This window comes from Amblyomma mixtum, chromosome 7, assembly GCF_055824585.1.
Source record: "Amblyomma mixtum isolate Tamu chromosome 7, ASM5582458v1, whole genome shotgun sequence".
Classification (NCBI taxonomy): domain Eukaryota; kingdom Metazoa; phylum Arthropoda; class Arachnida; order Ixodida; family Ixodidae; genus Amblyomma; species Amblyomma mixtum.
This window is the reverse complement of record NC_143018.1, coordinates 28,579,783-28,596,077: the sequence shown is the minus strand read 5'-3', so window position 1 is coordinate 28,596,077 and position 16,295 is coordinate 28,579,783. Positions and strand designations below refer to the sequence as shown.

The following is a 16,295-nucleotide window of genomic DNA, read 5'->3' as shown; positions in this document are numbered from 1 at the left end:
AATGCGGGGAATGGCCACTATAAGTGCTGGCGCACTTAAAGTTACACTTTGCTGCTGCTTAAAAATAACGTTCTTTAACGCTTAGAAATTGGACTGTCTCAAAAATAATTATATCGGCGAGGTATGATATGTGTGGTTAAAAGTCATTTGATTGTGGGCACCATCTCTCATTTTGATGAGGCTCCATTTAGCGCCTTCACTTAGTGGAATAGCAGATTAGCTTAGTGTTTTTCTACCAGCAAAGTGGCCGTCAGACGCTACTTTCTCAACAGTCCCAATTAAGTCATTTTCACCGTTTATTGGCCCGCCATAAATGGCCCTTTTAGGACCGCATGCCCACCATTTCGTTCTAGCAATATAACCTAAATATAACCAAAATAAAGCCGTAGCGAAATGCAGGCACTCCTTCGCACCTCTTCTGAGTTCCTGCACCAGGCCACCAGTGGGCGCGTGCACTTCAAGCATGTGGTCATCCACTTTCCGAACACGTGGCCCAAGAGGAGCTTCGCGAAAGCTTTGCCTGAGAGCTCCTTCGACAGGAGCGATGTCCGCGTCGAAAGCCCCGGATCAACTGACGAAGACCGGCCGTTCACTAAGCAGGTGATGCCATGTGGTCAGCCGGGAGACTTCATCCAACTGCCACCAAGTTTTCTGGCCGAACTCAACGCATCGACTACAGCGAAGTATATCAATCCAGGTACGTTCATACTTGAATCTTTCCATCAGGAATGATGAGAACGGTAACAATCAGTATTAAAGGAGGTGAATGGCGGTGTTAAGAAAAAAAATAAAAATACTATTCATTACAGTGAGAAAATCCAAGTTGTGCCGTACCAGCACAAAGTGGCGCATGGTATAAAAAAAGTCGCCAAACGCCAATGCGTTAAAGGTGCACTGAAGAGGAATCTGAACTTGTCTTTTTGCCGATGGAACTCGATCTACACGTTCGGATTTCTTAGAAACTTCGATTTATTGCCCTGTGTGGTCGATTTCCGTAATTAAATAGAATTAACGTCCGGCTTCCACCTTTTTTTTTTTTAATTCTCCCGCGTACGGTGGGCGGAGTCGACCAACGCGTGGAACGCCTTTCACCCAGTACCGTGGCGGCTTGCCGCTCTGCCATCGGCGGAGTAATACGTAGTAGTCCGTAGTAGCAAATATCCCGCGCGTATTTTTATTTCTGCGGGCTATATTATCTGCGGCTATATTATCTGCGAATTAAACTATTTATTCATGGAAACCTAAAAAACAAAATAAAGCGAAAGCAAAGCCTCCACGGAGCTGGCTCAAAGGCACTTCACGCGTTGGTCGACTCCGCCCACCGTACGCGGAGAATTCAAAAAATAAAGGCGGGAGCCGTACGTTAATTCGATTTAATTAGGGAAATCGGCCACAGAGGGCAATGAGTCGCAGTTTCTCAGAATGCTAGGAACGTGTAGATCGAGTTCCCGCGGCAAAAAGAGAAGTTCAGAATCCTCTTCAGTGCACCTTTAGTGTGTTTTAACGCGTTAGCGTTAAATGCCCCGTTAAGGTACGAACACACTAGCGGCAGAGCGCGCGCGGCACGCCGCCGGCGGCGAGAACGCCGCGCGGCAGAGAGGCCACATCGGTTGTGCGCGCGGCGGCCGCCGCGGGGTCACGTGAGAGCGCAGATCTCGCCTTGTCTCGAACTGGCCGAGTATAGGCGTGATTTCGCGGTCTTCGTTCTTTTTTCTTGCTCGGCTAGCTGACCGCATTCGTCCCTCGTCATCTACCGCGCTGATCGCGTTGACTTCTGCAATGGCAGATGCAGACGACGATGTTCTGACGACGATGAGCGTTTTGGTCATTCTGTGTTCTCTGCTGTTGCGACGGCGGCGCATGCAAACGGCACGTAGGCGAAGGTTTTGGGTGCACCCGTGCTGGCGCTACCGAGACTCTGAGGGGCAAGCGAATGCTTTGCTGCCCCGGCTGCGCGCCCGAGATGAATGCTTCTTCAGAGAGTGAGTGATTACAACCTTTTTAAACGCGTAGTGTGCCGTGTGTTTTACGTGACATATAGTGATGTTGCTTTTGATTCTTGATTATAGCTTCCTTCGGATGCCGCCAAGCGCGTTCGACACACTGCTTCAGCTTGTTCGGCCTGTGATTGAGCGGCAAGACACTCCGTTCAGGCAGTCGATATCCGCACACGATCGACATGCCATGACAGTAAGGTAAGTCCGAAAGTCCGTGACCGGGCACTGTCCCGTCATAGTGCCAGATCAACAGTCCCTCGGAAAGTATTGTGTTAAAACGTACCGCATGAACACGATGATGCAACTCAGCCCCACCCCCCTCCTCCCCATTTATCCTTTGAGAAGTATGTGATGAGAATACGCTTTTCAGATTTCTCGCAAACGGCGACACAATGAGAAGTTTGTCCTTCAACTTCCTGACAGGACGATCAACGGCTGGAATGATCGTAAGAGAAACTTGTGCTGCATTATGGGAGATACTTCAGCCAATCTATGTAAGGTTTCCACAAACAGCAGAAGAATGGAAAAAGGTAAGTGCACTATAGCCCGTTTTCTTACTGCGGAGACGGTTTATAGTGTCGACAAGTGTCCAGCTTGCATTTCTTTACCTTATTTGTTATGCTACTGACTTTCCCAATGCCCATTACATACTGACTTTTGAAATGTGTGGAACTCTTGCATCTCATAACGCGCATAAGGCAATTGAATGTTGCCTTACGCATTACTACGCTATTGTTTTTGTCACAGTCTATATTATATTGCCTCCCGAACACTCTTTCTGACTGCCACAGACATGCTTGCAGAGTGGAATTTTCCCAACTGCATTGGATGCATTGACGGAAAGCATGTGAGCATTGAATGCCCTACAAATTCAGGGTCACGGAACTTGAACTACAAAAAGTCCTTCAGCACTGTCCTCATGGCAACATGCGATGCACATTACAGGTATGGTTCATTCATGGCAAAACAAAGCTTTTATTAAACTGCTGGCTAATGGTGTATTCTTCTTGAGAATCATGAAAACAGTGTATTATATTCATTGAAAGAGAGTGCCATTGAATGCACTGAAAGAAAAGAGGACAGTTCAGTGCTATAAGTTACATGACGAATTAAGGGGCATAGCGTGACAGGCGTATGATTACCATGGTTTGCTCACGCAGGTTGACATTGAACATAATTGATTGTGCACAAATTGCGACAGATTCCAAGATGTTAATCTCTGAGTTCTGATCGTGTGTGGCATGTATATTTAGTCCAACTATAATGCAGCCCAGAAATGACTTTACGAGAATAGAACGCAGTAGTGACTCCAGGAGGAGCAAGGTGAAAGTCATGTGCTACATCAGATGCTAATGGGCTACACAGAAACTTCTTGCTTTATTTCAGATTTCTGTATGTGGACGTTGGCCACTACGGGGGAGAAAGTGATGGGGGAGTTTTCTTAAGGACAAAGTTGACGCGCATATTGGGTGAGCGCCGATTTGGTATCCCCCCAGCAGCAACAGTGGGATCAGCGGGTCTGATACCATACTTGATTGTGGGCGACGAGGCCTTTCCATTGAAGCCTTACCTCATGCGGCCTTATCCTCGACGTGGCAAGTTGCACTAATTACTTTTAATGCTGACATGTTTCTCTCATTGCCGAGATGAAAAATCAATGCAGCTGTACTGTGCTACTGCTGCCACTGTTCTCCATAGCAGATACAGTTTTGTGCAATGCATGCATGCAGTAAAAATGGTCAAAACATTTCTACAAAAAATTTACAAATGCAGTTTAGCCTGCATGCATGTACATGGCATGTCTTACAAGGAAAGGTTTAGTTTCTGCATTAAAAAAAATGACTCAGAGGACTAAATTTTGTGTATGCAGTGCAATATCAGTGTATTAAAATACTTTTATTACTGCTAATTTACATGTTAGCTTGCGTTTTGTGTGAAATCAATGGTATGATGCAGTAATAAAATCTAGTGGTGACATATATGGTTTAATTGCATGATTGCAAGCAAATGCATGAGTAATATTTAACCTGTTTTTCTGAAAGTATAATATACTGAAAATGCAGCCAAAGGTGGCCCTATGTATTATTTCGTTAGCACAACAGCATGCAAAAATTGAATAAAAACCCCTATAATATCAAGTAATGTAGTATTTCTAATTGGCCGCACAGGCAAAAGAGCACCTAGAAGACATAACATGTCGCATCAGTTTTTTTCTTTTGAGGTTGATTTCAACGGGTGCACACAGCTGCCACTTATTTCAGTGATTTGAAATTAGTGCCATTGCATTTTTCATCTAAGTATGTGCATGTTTGCTGTAATTTTAATGCCCTGACCTTATGTTTTTGTCTAGCTCTTCATGCCTACAGGGCCAGCCAGTATAGTGAGTACTTGAAGAGGGCAGTATTTAATTACCGGCTGAGTCGTGCGAGGAGGCTCATAGAAAACAGTTTTGGTATCCTGGCCAGTAGGTGGCGTATACTGAAGAGACCCTTTCGAGCGTCAGAAGAAACCACTGAGAACATTGTAAGGGCATGTGTGGCGTTCCACAATTTTCTAATGAAAGACTCGGTGTCCTCAAGGACAACGTACAACCCTCCTGCATTTGTCGACCATGAAGACTGGGAGGGGAATGTCACAAATGGGGCATGGAGGAACGATAGTAGTGCCCTGCCTGGATGGACAGACCAGGGGTACCACTCTGCTCGGTAATTATTATTTCCAAGACAGCATGAAATCAATAATAGTTTGCATTTCCTCCTTCATTTACATTAAAGCAATTGAAGCTCATCAATAACAAACAGTGAAACCTTCAAAACATTTGATTTAATTTGATCATTTACCACAACATGACATAAGATGTTGCTCATTAGAGTTTGCATTAAGAATTGTAACGGTGCAAAAACACATGCTTAGTGCATGCTTGGGTACAGCTAGCGGCAAGGAGTAAAAGACGCCCATTAGAAGCTGTGACATCAGTTATACAGGCAGAATAAGCTGAAGGAAAAGGATGAACATCTCGTGCATTTCTGTGTTACACGACTGCATTGGAAGTAAGGGATAGGCTGGCATCCTACTTCATGAGTGACGGCCAGGTGTCATGGCAGGAAAGTGTCGTGACCCGTGCAGGACGGCAGGTAATTTCCGATAACAGGAAGCTGCTTGTCAGCATGCACAAACACTATCGTGTCGAAAGAAAGCCGAAATTGCTTGCTTTCAAAGAAAAATATTTTCAGATTGCTCGCAGTTTACATTTTGTTTAATTATACTGCTCCATTTCTGCTTCATACAGCAGCTTATGGATCTGGAATGTCACTTCGCATCTTTTTTTTTTGTGGCAGCATCCTCAGCTTTGCAGCAATCCAATTTGCTGCCTCTTGACTGTCGTCTTTTGGGGCCGGCATTTCATTCTTTTTTTTTTATTTCAAGCAGCGTGGCCGAGCAGCTCCCCAAAACATCTTTCACAGCTTCGTCAAAGCTGTCGGTCTGCCTTCTTTTGGTCCTGTATATAAATATATCAGCACAATGTTTTCTTGCAATCACTGATTATCATTCAAATCCTGCAGGAAATGTGAACCACACCAGTACCGAGAGGAAGGTCCATTCGATGCTCGCCTTTTGGCAGACCTGCAGGAGAGGCCAAATGCAGGACAGGACTCTAGAAATGCACTGGAAAAGTATGTCTGCTTCCAGTAAAAGAAAGTGTGCACAGCTTTCTCACCCTAGATCTGGGGGAGCGGCTCCTGCTTGTGGAGTTGAGACCCTGCTTCAAAAAAATGTTTGTTGTCGTGTCATATCCCGACACAAGAAAGTGAACACCAACTCACCCTGAAGAGCCAGCAGAACATGCCGCAACTTCTGATGTACTGGGGAGCCTATAGAAAAAATAAAAATTGTGCCATTCATGCCATGCAGAAAACATGTTGTCTACTTGCAATGCTATGAAAACGAACAAGACATATTACACTCATCTAGTACCCGAAAGCTTGGTTTCACACCTTGTTGCAGTTTTTGGGTGTGCAGTCATTATATCTGACACTGAAAAGTTTGTGTTTGATTTAATGGTGCATAGGCAACTCGGCCATCATGCGCCAAACTCAAGACAGTGAAAAAATTTTTCTCGTACATTGCAATGCAGTGTTGAATGTATGATTCACTTGAAACTACAGACCAGCGGTGAGTCATGACAGCAACTAAGCCAAGATCTGTATGCACATAAAACTAATCCATTTCTATGGGAGTGCAGCATAACAGTGCAAAATAGTAGCGACCCACTATTAAACGTGAAAGGCTGGTGGAAAGGGTGTATTGATAAGGAACCTGTGATGCACCACAGCTAGGAAAATTGAAAATCCCCACCCACCTCAAATCATCTTCATCAGTGAAGTCGTCGTTGGGGCTGTCAGTGTACCTGCATTATTAAAGGCATAGAATGTTGCTACTATTGGTGGATGATGACACCACAATTAGGACAGCTTTCTTACATTTCTTGGAAAAGCACAGCAGCCGGGCTTGAGGCACAGCTGCACAGGTTAATGAAATGGCAATGCTGTACATAAACTGTTTCACTGCAGTAATCGTTATGGTAAGAAAACAATGAGGTGCACACCTGGGCACCAGTCTTGGACTCGAAGGGCTGTTTGATGCCAGCAAAGATTGCTGAATGCAGCTGCACAAAAGAACAGATGTAATTGCTTTCAGCGTAACGAGTTAAATCATTTGAAGCTTTATAAATTAAAGTTACACTTATGGAAACAAGACTTAGCGTACATGTCCTCTTCTGGGGGCACATTTGTTGAAGACCTGAAATGTGAAATGTGAGGTGTTTTGATGCAAGCCCTGCAGATTTCTCGCCAGGAAAATAATGTGAAAATAATAACAATAGCAAAGCTACCAGCGCAGCTGAAGGGAAAATACATTCTTAAAAACACAGAAGCTTGGGCAGTCAAAGCAGGTAAAAAGATATTAAACACGAAGAAGGCGGCTAAAAAAAGAGTGGTAGGGCGGGTGACAGCAGTGAAGTTATCAATGCCAGGCTGGAGTTCGCGCAGATGGCTGCGCAACTAAGTGGTGTTTTTTTTTACCTTTCGGCATAATGTGGCGTGTTCCTGAAAATTCCATCCACGATGTCGAAAAGTGTCCACTTCGTGTGGACCTTTCCGGCCTCTCCTCCGGCGCCACGTTTCCGGGCCCCCTCCGACGCAGACACAATTTTAAGCCAGCGATCTTTAACATTTTTAAATTTTGCGGCTGCTTGCGGTCCTGCAGAAATGTCACAGTTTATCACCAAGCAAGGTTGCAAAATAAAAAGATGAGTAAGTTGTTTGAGCGCTCAAGCGGCGCTGTACAGCGCAGCCTGATACGACATGCGAACCGTTCAGGCAATATCACCAAGCCGAGATTCCACAACATTTGCTCCGCAGCACACCGCTTGAGCACTCTAAACAAGTGTGCTCACCCCTGCACATTCCTCCCGACGTGAACATTCAGCGGAAGCTCAGATAAAGAATGAAAACAACTCACCAGTCAGATGGAATGGTCTGCCGATTATCGCCCACCGGTTCATTTTGGCGTCCTTATCCTTGTATTCCGGGTGTGTTTTGTCGTATAAAAACGGGAATGCACGTACAGTCTCCAGAAACTGCTCCATTATGCTTTCTCGGCTCACATTCATTTTTCAAAGTCGCTGCTCACCAACGAGGAGAAAGCTCTTTGTCGCGGCTGGCTCGGAGCGCTCGATCGGGTCTAGCCGCCGCCGATTGAAGTTAACTTCGGCAGTCGCCAAGAGGTGGCGCTGAGCCGGACGCCTCTCATTGGTTCTACCCGCTCCGCGGCACGCGGCAAGCCGCCGAAAATGGCTCCTCGACCCATCCTCTGCGCGGCACGCGATCCCGCCGCGGCGGCAGGTTTCGCGGCAAGCGGCATGCCGCCAGCGGCATGCCGCGCGCGTTTTGCCGCCAGTGTGTCCGTACCTTTACGCAGAAAATCCGGCGTCGGCGTTGTCGTCGGCGTAGTGAGCGCACAGTAACGAGCATGATTCTGGCAGGTGGTCTCCAGAGAGCAACCTGGGAGGCAGGAGGGCACCCTAGTTCACGTGACTTTCCGGTGTCATCATAACGTGCCCATCGGACAGTGAGCAAACAGAATACCGTAGCAGGTGGCAGTTAAATTAATTATTGGTCGCAAGACGTTGCCCAGGAAACCTGCGCGCTTTTTTCGGCATAGCATTGTCAGCGGTGTAGTACATCAGAGGACAGCTATGATGTGCTAACTAGCAGGCTGGTTAACTAATATTTAGTAGCTGACTTTTTAACTCAGGTTCCTCAACAACTGAGCGGCATGTAGCCCACTGCAAGTAATATCTGTATCACTTTTTTCGAATTTGGAACACTCGGTTACCCTCGGCGCTGTGGCGCAACAAATTCTGGCTAAATGGCGCCAAAGTACATGCTCATTCGCAAGGCTTGCAGGCAAAGCAACGCCGCCAGTGCACGTAACTCGTCGAAATAAACAAAAATTTTGGGGCCACGGCGCCGAGAGTTATCGCGATCTCGAAATTCTAAAAACTAATATCGCTATTACTAACGACCGCTCCTAATCTCTAATTGGAACTAGGCGCCTAACTCGAGTGGTTAAAAAGTCGTTAAAATAATTTAACCAGCTTACTACTTCACACGATCCACCGATTTACTGCTGTCTGCCAACACTGGCCCTACTATGCCGCAAAAGCCATATTTTTACCCCAAAAAGCCTATTTCTAAAAATGTTTGAAAGTTTTCGCTGAAACTTCCTTTATAAATCAGAACTCAGAAGGCTTAACCAGAGCACAAGGAAAGGTGCTTGCAGGATGGTGCAGATAGCCTCATCAGGACTGTGCGTAAGAACGGACCTCGCGCTCAAACCCAAATGAAACGAATTGTGCAGTCTTCTAGGGGTAACATCCTGACACTCATGCGAGCCGGCAAAGAAGTCGGTTTCGTCGCTATGCCGTCAAGCATGTCAAGCGAAAAAGCTGAGGAGGCTATCTACAAAAATTCCAAGGAAAATAAAAAGTGAGCTATTTCTCGTTGTCAAGATTTTAACTTGATGGAGCTTGCAAATGTGACTGTTTAAGGGTTTCACCTCCCAGAGTGACTCAGGCTATGGGGGACGCCGTAGTGAAGGGCTCCCGAAATTTCGACCTCCTGGGGTTCTTTAACGTGCGCTGACATTGCACAGCACACGAACCTCTAGAATTCCGTCTCCATCGAAACTCGACCGCCGCGGCCGGGATCGAACCGGCGTCTTGCGGGTCAGCAGCCGAGCGCCGTAACCACTGAGCCACCGCGGAGGGGCCAAACCTCGAAAAAATGCTGTAAAACTTCGCATAAAAGCCTAACACTCGCTCCAAATTTACTTCAGAAGTGAAAAACGCTCTCCTTCCTTAAAATGATCGGAGCGTAAAATGTTGTCAACGCCAACGCCAATGAACACAATGAACGCCGCCAGTGCCTATGGCTTCAGCGCCGTGTTTCTGGCACAACCTTGTCAATGCCTGCAGCTCACATCTCTCTCTCATCACCCCACGTACCTATAAGCACGATTCAGGCGTCCACTGACCCAGGGAGCCAGTTATGTGCACTGCCTTTGCTTAAAATTATCGGAGTGTAAAACGTGGTTAACGCCAAGGCCAATGAACACAACTACCGCCGACTGCCTATAGCTACGGCGGCGCGTTTATGGCACAACGTTGTCAGTACCAGAGAATTCAGCGCACACCTGTCGCTACCGCCGCTTAGCTTAAGGCATGGTTGAGGTGTCCACTGTTCCAAGAGGGCAGTTATGCGCCTTTCCTCTGGTTCAGGTGCCCACCGAGATGTGGACACCTCGCCCCTACCTCACGTTACGTATATCCTGGCATAGCAGAGCTAATCCACTGCCAATTTTATAACACCGCAAACCACGCAGATGGCGATGCGCATTCGCTACTGCGCATCAGAGAGGGAGAGAGGGAGGGACTGTCGGCGAGGCGGTGGAGAGCGCGCGGCGGCGGCTCCGGGGGCGGCCCCGGCGCACCAGCTGTGCGCCGTGTGACGTCACCCAGTCCTCGCGCATGCGCAGCTTGGCCTTTCCAGAGCTTCGCGAAATGTTTCGACGACTAGCGTAGTGTTGCTTTCGCAACAAAACACCTCGACCACAGAGTAAAGTAGAAAAGGAAGCCGCTTCTGTTATAAAGAGCTCGCGGTCGGTTCTTCATCAGGTAGAGCATCGGCTAGATGGTGTTGCGACCAAATCAGGTGTGGAATTGCCATACTGGTTTCCTAGAGAGAGGTAGGGTCTCGTGCTTGTTTTCCATGTGCCACTTGCGATCACTTTCCTCCAAAGCATCCAAGCATTCTAGAGAAGCAATGCCTCCGCATCGTTTTTACCTCGACAGCTGTCCTAAGCCAACTTTTTTAAATAGTGTTTTTGCGCTTTCCGGCCTTTCTTACTGGTAGAGTGCATAATTGTATATAAAAAACTTGTTCTTGCCTAGAACACGCAACTTTGTGACAAATTTCCTCTTATGTTTGATAAAACATCGCTTTCGACTCCTTCCACGTACAACAGAAGACGGCACCCACCGATACGGCGGCAGTCCTGATAAAGAGTAGGGTCAGGTTTTTGTGCAGCCAACGCTCTACTTTACGCTATCTCACTAACTGCAAGGGCAGTTTGCTTAGGATAAAACGAGCTCGACCAACTAAAATGAGCGGAGGGAGTGAGCAACTGACCTAAATGGTTCTTCTAGAACTTTTCCTACGCACAGGAGCGCAGATTTTCCTTCTTACATAGATGCTTTGGAGAGCCAGATGGCGGGTCATTGAGCTGCTTTGTTCCCATGCGGAACATGTGCAGCAACTCTAACGAGAGATATAGGTAGAGCTCTCCGGCGTTCCTAGCCTACGCTGGGAGCTTCATTTTGTTTCGCATAAATGTGAGGCGGCGTGTTACGCCGACAATGCCGGCGCTGGCAGGGGGCGTCTAGTCACCCTCCGGGATCTTCCCGTGGCAGCCACCTTCCGGGTAACGGTTCGCTCTGCTACTTGGACAGCCGGTTACGTCGACAACGATGACTACGCCGACGCCGAGTACGATGCGCAACGCACAAATGGGTGCCTAAAATCTACCCTAAAATAAAGAGCAATTCAGCGTATTTTGCTCCAATATAGCAACATCCAGCCATATGTTGATGCAGGCACAGACAGTATTTTCAAGACGCACTGGGTTTAGGGGATAACGAAGGCAACAGGAATACATTCGCTTTAGATGTTAGTAAATAAAATTTACAGGATTGCTGGCTTAACAACAGGACAAGGGCTATAAATATAGGCATTCAGGATTGGAAGTTGGCATTGTGTAAAAGCCAGTGAAATTTTCATTTGGAAGTGTGAATTTCTAGAGAATGGTTTTAGCTTCAGGCATTGACCCAAAATATATTGCTATGAGAAAAAAAAAAGTGAACTTGGTAGCGCCTGCTCTCAACCCGATTCCAAAGGCCACCCTTGGAATCCATCCATACTTCCGCGAATAGCGCGCTGAAAGGAAGCAAACCTGAAAAGGGAGCGTCGGCCTGTCAAGGCAAGCGGAGGGAAGAGCCCAGTGAAATGACGATCATCGGATACCAGCGTACCATCTTCGGCGTGAGACGAGGATGCCATGCTCCCGCACCCGAGTCGGCGCTCCGAACTCACTTAGTACAATGGAGAGTATCCTCGCAGTGCTCAAGTCTCGGGCTTGAACATGGCACCACCTTTTCGTCGTCCATCAAACGAAGTCGATAGTGATGCAGATGACGCTACTGCAAGCGCATAGTGATGCAGCCACTTGATTTGTTTGATGCATTAGGTGGCATCGGAGTTGGAGTAGCCCGAGTCGAGTTCTGAGATCCTATCATCTCTTAAGGCAAGAGCTAGCTTGATGCTCTTTATTTGCGGGTTTTTCCTGATAGAAGCCTTACTTTTAGTGTGGCAAAGTAAACGGTTGAGCCAAAATCGGAGTTAGTTTTCGGATGTGTAAGAAAAAGTCTGTGACATTTGGCGGCGGCGCGAAGGCGCATGGTTTTGCGAGCGATAGAAAAGACTACACGACAACTGGAAATCCCGGCCAGCGCTCTGGTGATTGCGAATTTAATAAGCAGCTATCAGCAATAGGAATACTGTAGAAAAGTTGCCTGAACCGCAATCTTTTTTTTTTATTTTCCATACTTTTCCAGCGTACGTCTTCGTGCACGAATGGGCACACTATCGGTACGGCGTGTTCGACGAGTACGGCAGCCAGGATGACGACACCTACCCGCTGACCTACTGCCATAATGGCAAGGTGAGAACGATAAAAAAAGGGGCACCAGAAGTAAGCGCCTTCCGATCAAGGGCAGAGGTGGTCAGAAAAGGGTTCGATTATTCATCTTCGATTATCTAAGGCGCTGATTCATCCTCGTGCGTCCGCTGAGAGTGAGAAATGTGCAAAGTGTGGAAAGGCTTCTCAAGTGTCGTTCGTGAGGCCACACGGTTAAACACAGCAGACATATGGGCTAGTTGGTGTGAATTCATGGTGGAAACAACAGCGCAAACTAAGACAGAAAACACAGAACAAGAGGGGAGACACTACAAGCGCTGAAGTTATAACAAAAAGGAGAGCCCACTGTACAAGAAATTAACTGTAGCAAAGCAGACATTTGGGCTAGTTGGCGTGAATTCATGGTGGAAAACACAGCGCAGACTAAGACAGAAAACACAGAACAAGAGGGGAGACACAACAGCGCTTGTAGTGTCTGCCCTCTTGTTCTATGTTTTCTGTCTTAGCTTCCGCTGTTTTTTCCCACACGGTTAAAGCGAGTATGCAACTGCACACATGGCGCACACTACAGTAAAGCACTATCTGACAGGGGTTTGACTGTCTGCGCATGCGTGCGCGTCCTCTTCTCACTTTCCATACGGGCAGAGAAAAGCTTTGTCCGATTAATGGAGGGAAGCCACTAAGCAATGCCCAACTTGCAGGAGGGAGAGTCGACCGAGGGAGGAGCAGTAAGCACGGGAGTGTGCGAATATGCGAGGTTTGCACGCGTTGTTACGACAGTGTCCCTCCTTCAACCAACGTAGAAACAATGCAAAGCAATACGAAATACCGAAATGCCTGATTTAGGTGTTAACAAGCAACAAGTCTGCTCCAACAGTAAGTATTTCCTAAGAAATGGCAAAAAGGCAGTGAGATGCAAAAATTGTGCATTTAGAGATTTATAGGCAGCTATAGGCACTTTTAGGCAAATACCTTGAGTTTCGGACCTGGTGATGAGTATTTATGGTGCAATTATTGCCACTTCACCAACCCCGGACAGGACGGAAGCATTGACTGGAACATTCCTTTTTCCGTTTCCTTCTCTTTTCAGCTTAGGCTGAATTCCTGCTCGGGAAATATCGGCTTCACGGCGAAGATGCCAGACGGCACATCATGCACGTTAAACCTGCAGAAGTGCCAGTTGGGGAAGGGCTGTTCAGTGCAGGTCTCCCAGAAAAGCCGGAGCTCCATCGAATCGTCCATCATGTTCATGCCATACCAAGCCAATGTAAGGTCCTGCCGTATAGGCACCTGCTGTATAGGCACCAGTGAAATCCTAAGAAACAAACTTTACAGCATACCACATTTCTCTGCTGATATACACGGAGAAGCATTTGTCTTGTCGAAAAGGTCGACCATGAAATCCTACGCAAACAGATTTTAAAACACTTGTATTGCTCACGTGCTTAGAAAAGTTCGTAGCTTTTTGTCCTCTGAAACAGCCTAATACTAACATCGAAATACGTGACGACTGCGCAGGGCTCCCAATTTTTGATTTATCGGCACAAAAGCGGCGCATGATATTGTTAGGTGTCCTCTTGTTGGCTGGGTGGTGATCACTATCGTCACCATGCTTAATCTCACAGATGCTTCGCGATGCACCATATTACGCTTATATTACACTATCATTTCGCCCAATTCTTCCTCGATCGGAAAATCCATGACGCATGTATGAGCTTGAATTATAACCCCATTTCAAAACTCTTTTTTTTTCGGAACAGCTCTGAAGATTGTAATTATACTGTTCATTGCCCTTTCATGCATTCGCACTACCACCTAAAAGAGTGGCCAGTAGTGGGAAATTATTGCATTGCCTCTAACTGCCAGTTTTTATATTGCCTAATTCCTGAATATGGACTAAAATGATGCCTATATACCTATAGCATCAAATTACTCTGAAAGAACGATTTTATCTGATCAGTGGCCACAGCTTGCTCTAAGCAAACCTACGATTCCTAAGGGTGACTTTATATCCGATGCTCTGGCATGTGGGTACGTCAGAAGGATGTTTTGCAGGGAGCCTACACACAGTGGTGAAATTGTCAGATACGACCACTCGAGTGGGCACCACTTATAAACATCCCGAATCAGAATGGCAGAAACTGCTTTCGTCGTCAACTGCACGCATTTTTAAATTTGAAATGGCGCAAAGGGTACAATGCAGAATGAATCTATTGAAACAGACGCATCGAGACCTTATACGTGCATGTACGGGTGAATTAATGAACTAACTAACGAAGAACGAACTTCATTCAGGTTCTCACGCACGCAAGGTGCATACATAGACAGGAGAGCCTCAAGATAACGCTGACCTAGACAGCTTGACTAGCACTCTGTTTCTAGAGGTCTTAAGCCGTCATAAACTTTTTCAACTTGCAGGAACCGTTTACGTGCTCTCTAGACAGAATTTTTGTTATAGGTGTTCACTGTTTTCCCACGACGGCTTGTTAAAGAGTGTGAGATAATGTGTTTCGTTATATAAGAATGAAACCATGGTTCCATCCAAAATAGCCATTGCCACTGGAGCTTCCTAAGAGTTACTGACTTATTATTTGGTCTATCTGAAATGCATCGTTCCTGCCAGGGATTCTTGATTTTTAAGGCGCAAAAACAGGAGAAAATACGAAGACAGACAATAGGATGAAGCATGAACCAAAATGAATGAGCCCAACAGCATGTTCTCTTTGGCAGAGATTGGCGATGGTATCAAGAGAAAGCCGTTTTTATAAGCTTAAATACGGTGTCCAATTTAATCGTCATTTTCCTGGCAAACTGGGTAGCTTGTGAGGAAGTAATTTTGTTGATCTTGCTTTACCTTCATTTCTTTACGTTGACGATGGCCTTACTTTCATGGCGTACAACATTACTACCGTACATTTTACTTCAGAGCTGTTTCTTTTTAAAGTGTCGCCCTGCCTCATGAAGCCTTCGAGCTGCGCTAAATTGAAATAAAGCCTACGCGCTAGCTGGCTGTCCTTCTTACCATTTTGCAGTGTTATCTATCTCGTGGTGCGCAGATAAATGCACGCCGTAGAATGCTTCTCCCAGCTAAGCGGGCGCATTGTTCGAGCTCAAAGTTCGCACGAAAATGGCATTTGGTCGGCAGAATTGTTTCATGCTACATTTGTTTGGGTTACTTGCCTGAATCGATCAAAAAAAGTCGCATATTCGCATCATCTGTGGCGACGGCGAAGGAAATTAAGCTGTTCTGTTAGCGATCACACCGGTGGCGTTATCTAGTTTGTTGGCCGTGAAAATTCAGCAGCGGAAGGGGGTGCGGGATGTTTGAAGGCGCTCTATCAATTGATTGGTTTTTTAATGGTCACAGAAAACTTAGTTTGGCCAAACGAAGTTTTCAACAAATTTCTGGGATCATTAAAAAACCAGTTGAAAGAGCGTCTCCAAACCTCCCAAACCCTTCCTTTGCTGAATCTTCACGGCCAACAAACGAGATGGCGCCACCGGTGCGATCGCTGACAGAACAGCTTGATTTCCTTCACCGTAGCCGCAGACGATGCGAATATACTACTTTTTTGGATCGATTCAGGTAAGTAATCCAAACAGATGTAGCATGAAACAATTCTGCCAATCAAATGCCTATTCTGTGCGAAATTTGAGCTCGAACAATTTGCCCGTTTAGATGGGAGAAGCATTCTACGGAGTGCGTTTATTTGCGCAACACGCAATATATACTTCTCAACGAAGCATTTTTGATTAGAAAAATATTACTGGTTTTCGGGAGCATAATGCATAAAAACAGTCATGTCATGCGCGTCTTGTGTTGAGTACAAAACCAGCATTAAAGGTGCACTGAAGAGGAATCAACTTGTCTTTTTGCCGCGGGAACTCGATCTACACGTTCCGAGCTTTCTTAGAAACGTCGATTTATTGCCCTATGTGGCCTATTTCCCTAATTAAACCGAATTAATGTCCAGCTCCCGCCTT

The 16,295-nt window shown here is 46.3% G+C and overlaps 2 protein-coding genes across 2 annotated transcripts in view; one reads left to right on the top strand and one right to left on the bottom strand.

The window, feature by feature from the left end:
• Positions 1 to 393: 393 nt before the first annotated feature.
• The window catches only part of LOC149335463 (calcium-activated chloride channel regulator 1-like), a 41,643-nt gene continuing 25,741 nt past the window's right edge, over positions 394 to 16,295 (top strand). Inside the window, exons 1-3 of the mRNA XM_089553927.1 lie at positions 394 to 697; positions 12,229 to 12,335; positions 13,402 to 13,578. Coding sequence (XP_089410053.1) covers positions 394 to 697; positions 12,229 to 12,335; positions 13,402 to 13,578 — 588 coding nt within the window. The remainder of the gene's footprint in view (positions 698 to 12,228; positions 12,336 to 13,401; positions 13,579 to 16,295) is intronic.
• LOC149335464 (uncharacterized) lies at positions 5,706 to 7,575 on the bottom strand. The gene is made up of 8 exons (XM_089552142.1): positions 7,518 to 7,575; positions 7,079 to 7,256; positions 6,765 to 6,797; positions 6,604 to 6,663; positions 6,479 to 6,517; positions 6,358 to 6,405; positions 5,822 to 5,869; positions 5,706 to 5,757 (listed from the first exon to the last, which is right to left on the bottom strand). Exons 1-8 carry the CDS (start codon positions 7,558 to 7,560, stop codon positions 5,712 to 5,714), a joined length of 495 nt encoding a protein of 164 aa, XP_089408268.1. The 5' UTR covers positions 7,561 to 7,575; the 3' UTR covers positions 5,706 to 5,711.

Excerpts from the sequence above, each read along its gene's own strand:
- LOC149335464 (XM_089552142.1), bottom strand. The coding sequence starts at position 7,560 with ATGAACCGGTGGGCGATAATCGGCAGACCATTCCATCTGACTG. Across the intron at positions 6,798-7,078 it reads ACGCCACATTATGCCGAAAG|GTCTTCAACAAATGTGCCCC; the intron begins GTAAAAAAAAAC and ends TTCACATTTCAG. Across the intron at positions 5,870-6,357 it reads ACTGATGAAGATGATTTGAG|GCTCCCCAGTACATCAGAAG; the intron begins GTGGGTGGGGAT and ends TTTTTTCTATAG.